The sequence below is a fragment of the Sapajus apella genome, unplaced genomic scaffold (genome assembly GCF_009761245.1).
Source record: "Sapajus apella isolate SASKATOON/1434 unplaced genomic scaffold, GSC_monkey_1.0 scaffold7, whole genome shotgun sequence".
NCBI classification, from domain to species: Eukaryota; Metazoa; Chordata; class Mammalia; order Primates; family Cebidae; genus Sapajus; species Sapajus apella.
The window spans coordinates 18,641,177-18,649,605 of NW_022436947.1; the positions used below are offsets into that span (position 1 = coordinate 18,641,177).

The 8,429-nt window shown below is 32.8% G+C and overlaps 1 protein-coding gene across 22 annotated transcripts in view; it reads left to right on the forward strand.

Annotated features, from left to right (window-relative positions):
• CADPS2 (calcium dependent secretion activator 2) overlaps window positions 1-8,429 on the forward strand; it is a 508,211-nt gene that overhangs the window by 368,711 nt on the left and 131,071 nt on the right. For all 22 annotated transcript variants that reach the window (XM_032276147.1, XM_032276144.1, XM_032276140.1 and 19 more), the window contains exons 10-11: window positions 5,881-5,989; window positions 7,001-7,201. In XM_032276147.1, coding sequence (XP_032132038.1) covers window positions 5,881-5,989; window positions 7,001-7,201 — 310 coding nt within the window. The remainder of the gene's footprint in view (window positions 1-5,880; window positions 5,990-7,000; window positions 7,202-8,429) is intronic.

Sequence of the window (8,429 nt, forward strand, 5' to 3'; positions counted from 1 at the left end):
TTAAGATTTTAATAATGAATTTATTACAAAATGCTAATATACTAAACATTACTAAAATAAGGTAGAACTAATATAATGAGGACTGACTTAGCAGATGGGAATGGGTAACGGAAGTAAAGCACTCAAAGCTTCCAGTATTCAGGAGGAGACTTAAAAACAACATTTGAGGAATCAGTGAGAGAAGAGAAATATATAGTTTCTATACTGTCAAGGAAATAGGGAGATCTTGTTAATGTTTAATAAAGACAGGAAATGAGAGAAAAAGAGGCATGGCAAATACAAAGGGCAAGATATAATAATGGAAATAAATCCAAGTATATCAGCATGTACAGCAAATATAACTTGTCTTTAAATCTTGTTAGAAGACTAGATTTTCAAGGCTTTAAAAATCCCAGTTACTTGTTGTTTACAGAAATCTAAAATATAACACAGAGTTATGGAGACTGAAGAGATTTTTTAAAAATTTACCAGGTGCCTACCAACCAAGAAAGAAAGATTGTGTAGTTTTGTGATCGTACAGGAAGATAGACCTCAAGGCCAAAAGCAGTATTAGATTTTAAAAATGCTCACTACATAAATACAAATAGAACAACTTACCAGGAAGATAGAACAGTCCGTGAAAGAAGTAACAATCTCAGGCCTATGTATGAGATTATTTATCTTAAAAAAAAAAAAAAATATATATATATATATATATAAACACTTAAGAGAATTGCATTAATAATCCATAGAGGAATAATCTTGATGGGAAATTTTAACATTTCTCAATACTTGATGCATCGGAAAAATATCAGATATAGAACATTTGACTACAGTTAATAAATTTGACCTAATGTACGTGAATTATCGCTGAATAATTACAAGACATGCATTATTTTTAAGCAAATAAAACGTTGATTAAAAACTTAGTCATGTGTTAAGCAGAGCAAGTCTCAAAAAATACTAAGATTCAGAATTATGCTGATTGCAGTGACATTAATTTAAAACTGAAAAATATAACCACAAACACAAACCCAAACTTAAAAACACACTTCTAAGTAGCTCCAGTATAAAAAATAAATAATAAAAGTAAGAAATATTTGGAATGAAACTCATAAAAATGCTGCATGTGAGATGAAGCTAAATGAACTTAGAATAAACTTAAATGCATATATTAAAAATGAATTTTAAAATGAATAAGCTAAGTATATGAGTTTAAAAAAAAAACCACGGCCAGGCATAGTGGCTCACACCGTAATCCCACCACTTTGGGAGGCTGAGGCAGGTGGATCACTGGAAGTCAGGACTTTAAGACCAGCCTGGCCAACATGGTGAAACCTCGTCTCTACTAAAAATACAAAAAATGAGCTAGACGTTGTGGGTCACATCTGTAATCAAGCTGCTTGGGAGGCTGAGGCAGGAGAATTGCTTAACCCAGGGGGCGGAGGTTGCAGTGAGCTGAGATTGTGCAATTGTACTCCAGCCTAGGTGACAGAGCAAACTCTGTCTCAAAACCAAAAAAAAAAAAAAAAAGAGATAAATCTCCCAAATGAAGAGATAAGAAATATGGCAGAAATTAAGGAAATAAAAAACAGACAACAGAGAGGATTAACGAAATGCAAAAATATTTTTTGAAAACTTTAAAAAGGTGAATTAATCTCTGGCAGAGTTAATTATGGAAAAGGCTACAAAATGGCCAAATGAATGATACATTCAAAAATGAGCAAATTATTTCATCAGAAAGGAAGACAAAAGTCCAAATGACTAATGAACAGAAGGGAATATTCTTAGTCCTATTGGCAACAAGAATTGCAAACTCCAATAATAGTGAAATGCCACTTCCCATCCATCAAAGTTGGCAAAAAAAAAAAAAAAAGGATCCAAAATTCGCAACTTGGCAAAGATGTATTAATATTATATCTGGAGTGCTCATATACCACAGGTATAGAGTGTAGAATGTAGAAATTGGAAAGCAGCTAGGCAACATTCAGTAAAGATGAAGATCTGCACGCCCTACAACCTAGCAGTTCCAGTCCTTGACATGGTACTAGAGAAGCTTTCACACTTGTGAACAAGACAAGGTGCACAAGAATGTCCATCATGGCATTGTTTATCAGGGCAACAAGTGAAAGAAAGTGAAGGTCATCACTAGGAGAGTGGTTAAAGTGTGGTAATTCAAGTAACAATATTTATATCAAGATGGTTAAAGATCAGAAACACTGAACTTTTGGGGAAGAAAGTTGCGGAAGAATATGTATGATCCATTCATATGAAGTTTGGAAACACAAAAAGTACTTAATGTTGTTTATCAATTTTCTTATATGTGGTATGCATTTCAAAACATCATGGAAATAATCTAATAAACAGAAAAGTAAGCATGGTGTCTGTCTGAGAGAAGAGAAAGGAAATGGACTTGGGTGGGCATATATAGGTATTAATTGTATCTGTCCTTTACAGAATATGCTTTAAAGCATATATATCTCTAAGAAATATACACATTCGTGTATTATTGTACTTTATGTTTGAGATATTTCATAATATTTTTAAGATAATGCTGTGCAAAATAGCTGTATGAAAGAATAGTGTAACTTTGTACTGTTATTTTTCTAGAGTAAGAGAATGGACTTTTTAGAACAAATAGAATCGGACTGTTATTGTTTACCTCTCAACACCCCTACCTCCAACTCCTTAACCCTCATCCCCCAAAACACCCACACAAGTATACCTTTTTAATGTAAGGAAACTGAAACCTTTAAGTGATAATAATGTATTTTTAAAAAACCTTATGGGAGCCACTGGCTTTCATTTGTAAGCCTTAGACATATGCAGGGGAAAAAGTAAATTTATTGACAATCTATAAGATGAGGAAAAAGACAAGGAAAATTTAGTGTAGCAAGAACCACAAGTATCAGAAGATATTGGCCTCAGTCTCCCCTGGTAAGGCTTAATGTTGTTTTTATTTTTCAAAATAGAAATAACTTTATTCTTTTTTCTCATTTAAAATAATGTACATTCTTTAAAAAAAAAAAAACTCAACTCTAAAAACTATCATTTCACCGTTCTGTAATAATCACCATAAATATTTTAATATATACATCTAATTCATATATATATAATGTTTACTCACAGAATCACATTCTACATTTTTGCTTTTAACTTGCTCTTTATGTTACAGCTTAGGAATAGTTCTCATGTTAAGAAAAAAATCTGTCATGTCTCTTTTAATGCCTCATAGTATGATAGTGTGTAGTCATGCCATGATATATTTTGACCAAACCACTTATATGCAACACTGCAGTGAACACAATGCATATAAATCTTTTAGTACTTCTCCATTTGTTTGCTTGAGATATGTTACTTGCTGGACCAAAGGAATGCATAAGAAATAGTAATGCTTTTGTTACTGTATCAGTAAGAGTTCTCCAGAAAGGCCAGCAGGCTAGAACTCCAGCAGAGGCTGATACTACAGTGTTGAGGCATCACACAAAAATGTCGTCTTTTTCAGAAAATCTTAGTTGTTGCTCTTAAGGCCTTCAGCTGCTTGTATGAGACCCACCCACATATCAAAGATAATCTCCTCTACTTAAAGTCAGCTGAACAACTGTAGATGTTCACCATTTCTACAAAATACTTCCCCAGCCACATTTAGATTAGTGTTTGATTAAATAACTGGATGCTGTAGCCTAGCCATGTTAACACACTAAAAAAGTGAATAAACCTCTGACAAAATTGATTATAGAAAACGGTACAAATGACAAAATAATATATTAGAAAAGGGGCAAACTATTTGATCAGGAAACTCACAGAAAAGAAAACTTCATATGTTTATCAAATATAAGGGAAAATTCTCAGTCCTATTGTAATGGAAATTGTAAATGCAAATAACAGTGAGAGCTTTTCCCATTCATCAAAATTGGCAAAAAGATAAAAAGATTCAACATAGCCACGCTTGGCAAAAATGTGTTGCATCTTTGTACCTATGTACTGTGATGTATGTAAAGCATAAGTATGTCACAGGACCTGTTGCCAGAAGGCCTTCCAGAAAGTCTGCCCAAGTTTCCATTCGGTCACCCATGCTGTGTATGTATGGGTGAACCATTTTCATTTTTGCTGATCTAATCAGTATTTTTTCTAATGAAGTGTTATGGTTGTGTTAATTTTCGGTTCTAAATTCAGAATTTGTCATGCAAATTAGCAGTCTCTAACATAGTAATTTTCACAACGATCTGCACCTTTTACTTTGTAGAAGAGCAGACAGGAGCAGAGAAAAGAGCTACTCTTTGCTCAGAACAGAAAATGCATTTACTCCTTTTAAAAGTAACAATGTTGGTCTTTGCATTACACCTGTCACTACCTCAAATCTTTCTTTCTGGCCTCAGGTACAGAGAGTGGATGTGAAAATTTAAAAAAGAAGTCTTCTTTTACCTATTTTTTTAACCATGTATTCTGAGTTTTTTCTGTTGATTTGTAGTTCTTTATATTTCTGATGTGAGTTATTGATTCAATACATGTTTTGCATACATCTTCTCTAAGTCTGTTGCTTTGCCTTTTTTACTTTCTTCATGGTACCCTTTAATGAAGATAATTCCTCAATTTTAATATAGTCCCTATTCACTGTTTTTCATAATTAGTTTCTCTTGGGGTCATATTGAAGTAATCACTGTCTATTGAAAGGTACTATGTTTCCTTAGTTTCATTTTATGTTTAAAAGCAGAAAAAGGAAATAATTAACATTAACCAAGCCTGGGTAACATAGAGAGACCCTGTGTCTACAAATGATTTTTAAAAATTAGCTGGGCATGGTAGCATACACCTGTGGTCCCCCTACTCAGGAGGCTGAGTGGGAGGATCACTGGGCCCCCAAAAGTAGAGACTGCAAGTGAGCCATAATCATGCCACTGTCCTCCAGCCTGGGTGACAAAGCGAGACCCTGTCTCAAAGAAAAGGAAGAAAAAAAAAAACCACTAACACACTATTTTCCAAGGACTCTGTATTGTAGGATATTTCGCAGTTTAGATGTATATCCACCAAACAGCCTTTTCTCCTGCTGGGAACAGAACCTCCCTCTATCTCTGTTGGGGCACCTTGTAAGAGCCTACCTGTTGTACAGTCTAACATTCTTTGCTGCGTAGGTGAGCTCTTGACCCAAACTGGGCTAATGAAATATTCCCCGCTTACAGTATTTTGTTCACATATGGCCTGGTCCAAGCAGACACACTCAGGGAGGTGACTTCAGAGCAGCTATGGTTTTAGTAAGACTTCAGCACAAGGAAATGAAGCCAATTCCAAAAGACAAGAAGAATTAAGAGGCAGAGCAAATCTTGAAAGTGTTGTCACTGGCTGCCCAAAATTTACTCCATCCTTGCCCTGCCTGAGGGTTTCATTATGTGGGCACTAAATTCTCAACTTTTACTGAGATCTTTTTTTACTTCATTAAAAGTCTTGATAGAAATATTCTTGAATATGTGGTCCTATGGTTATATAAATCTAGGACAACTCCTAATCTCACTCTTAGATATTTACAGTCTATGTTAGCATATTAAAAGCCATAAGAAACCACAGTGAAAGAAGGCTATTTATCTTCTTAATAGGCTAATGATCCCAAATATATTAACATGAATACTTATTTATGGTGCTTCTATTAATATAGAAGCTTGAGCAGCAAACTACTGACCTGGGGAATGCTGGATCATAGGCATAGAAGACCCGGCAAATGCAAGCTGATGAACAAAAGGCGCTTTAATCTCTGAGCTAGGTTTTGAAAAATGCTAAAATTTACTAATTTATGGGCAAATTATGTTATATTTTTATTTGGGAAAAGAGTGGTTTGGTAAGAAAAAATCAAAAGTTAAGTTTGGCAAATATGACCAATCTGTAAACTTTTTTTTTTTTCTTGAGCAGGTTAGCCAATATACCTTTGCTATGTGCAGTTATAGAGAAAAAAAGTCTGAACCACAAGAATTAATGCAGCTTGAAGGCTATACTGTGGATTATACTGATCCCCACCCAGGTAAATCTTAATTGAACCACCTTCCCTGCCATGCAATTCTTATAAATATCCTGTGTCTGTTCTACATTTTAAAAGCTTCTCGATGAATAGGATGCATATTTCACTTGTATACTTGGGCAAGACTCTGAGATTCAAATTATCTCTTTTGGATGGCTTTTATTTTTAACCATATTTCATCATATCCATTATTATTACAGCGCTTTTACACATTTCAATGTGTAAAAGTCACTGTAATGGAATAATTATGAGAATAGCAATGTTTTCAGAAACTTCTCTCAAAAGCAAAAGTTATAGCAGAAATAGGCAAAAAAGGCAAATGAATTATTATATTATACCTACTAATTTCCTCCCAACAATACATTCTTGTACTTCTTTCTTTCCCTTCATGTTAATACTGGAAAGAGTACTGGACAGCTGATAACTAAAAATAGTTAGTGAATAAATATTAATAACAATATCTAAGATCAAGAAATACAGACATTAATAAACATAATGATTGGTAAATAGAGATTTAAGAAATAGAAATCTATGACTATATTAACTAATTGTTCAATTAAAATGCAAAATATTATCTTCTCTGTGAAAGAATTTTATAAAAGATAAAATAACATGCAATACAATATACCATTTTTGTTTTAATCATTATATACTTTTCCTGCATATAGAATGGCAAATATGCTGACAGGTAAAACTTTTTCTGGCATGAGATATCAGATTGTGCTAAGCATTTCTGTGGAGTATGTTCATATGTCTTGTAAAATGCCTCTGTGTCATGGAGCGTTTGTTTCCCTAAGTTATTTTTTTTATTTCTGAGGTGATATGGGGAATTAAACCTTTTTGTTATTGTTTTTCTTCAAATCTTGGATTGTGGATTTGATCCTTTAAACTAAATATTGTTTAAAACTGAACTGCTAATATCAAATCCATTTTTTTCCCTAAGGTCAGTTAGTGAATGAGACTAAAATCTGCCAATCCTGTAAATTTTTAATGATGTCTTTCTTTCCTCCACAGGCCTTCAGGGTGGCCGTATGTTCTTTAATGCTGTGAAAGAAGGAGATACTGTAATATTTGCCAGTGATGATGAACAGGACAGAATATTATGGGTTCAAGCCATGTATAGGGCCACAGGTCAATCATATAAACCAGTTCCTGTAATTCAGACCCAGAAACTGAATCCTAAAGGAGGAACTCTCCATGCAGATGCTCAGCTTTGTAAGTTTTGTTAAAAAATAATTTGATTATCAATTAATAGCCTTAATAAGATATAAAATTGAGGCGAATTTGTTCGGCATTATAGTTTACATCATTAATTGATTCCTAATTAAATAAAAATAGTTCATATTAATAGTCATATAATCAGTTATCTGATTTTCCACATAAATCTGGAGTAAATGGTACATCTGCTTTCCAATATGGATTTGTCAAGCATTAGGGTATTTATAGAAATCTGAAGAGCAAATAAGAAAATTCTCCAAAACTTCTCAAAGGAAAATTTATTTTAGTTTATTATGATTTTGACTTAAGTCTCCTATAGGCATGAAAAAAGTATTGCAAAATCAAATTTGCTTTGATAGGATTTCAGAATACCAAAATGATTAACCATTACTTTCTAGAGTTGTTCTTAATAACCCAGAAGAATAATTTAGGGCTATTTTTTTTGTTGTAGATTAATAAAAATATTAAGTCATAAAGCCAACTTTTTTACCCTCATGCCTTAAAAACATATCACTTTTTGAATGCTAACTGAAGTCCTTAAGAGCTATATTTTTAATTTTAATTTACTGATGTTTAATAATTATAGAATTGTGGTCAAAACATTTTCAAACATAGCTTTGATAATTATTAAACCAAATGTTTTAACTTTACAAAGCTTATCCCATTTTACCTGTAATAAACATTTGTCCTTAACTTTAAGCTCAGTTTGTGGCTTTTGATTCTGAGATTCTTCTCCAAGGGAATAACATCTTGACATGCATTATTTTCTTCTTCTGCTTTTCATGCAACAAGCGACTTTTCTCTTTTCTTTTTAGATATCCTTTAGTATCATTTCTGGCCATCCTAAACAAAGACATTTAGTTCAAATAATTAAATGTGGACCAAGAGCTTTTCATTTCTTTATTTTAGAAAACACAGACCATACTACCATACTCACAGGTTATAATTAGATTGGGGCACATTTTTAATATGTAGTAAAAACTATTTAGGACTATTATATATTAATTTTTACATTTATTTAAAATTTCTTCTTTAAAATTAGTAGCATTGTCTTCCTAAAAGGTAAAATAAAATAAAAAGAGCACATTCTGACCTTTTCACTGTATTTAAAAATGTAACTCACTGCTTTCACCTTTCTCTCACCCCCAGGTAATACGCATAGAATATAAGAGTTTTTCTTTTTTTTCCTTTTTTAGGATTTTTTTTTTTTTTTTTTTAGATAGGG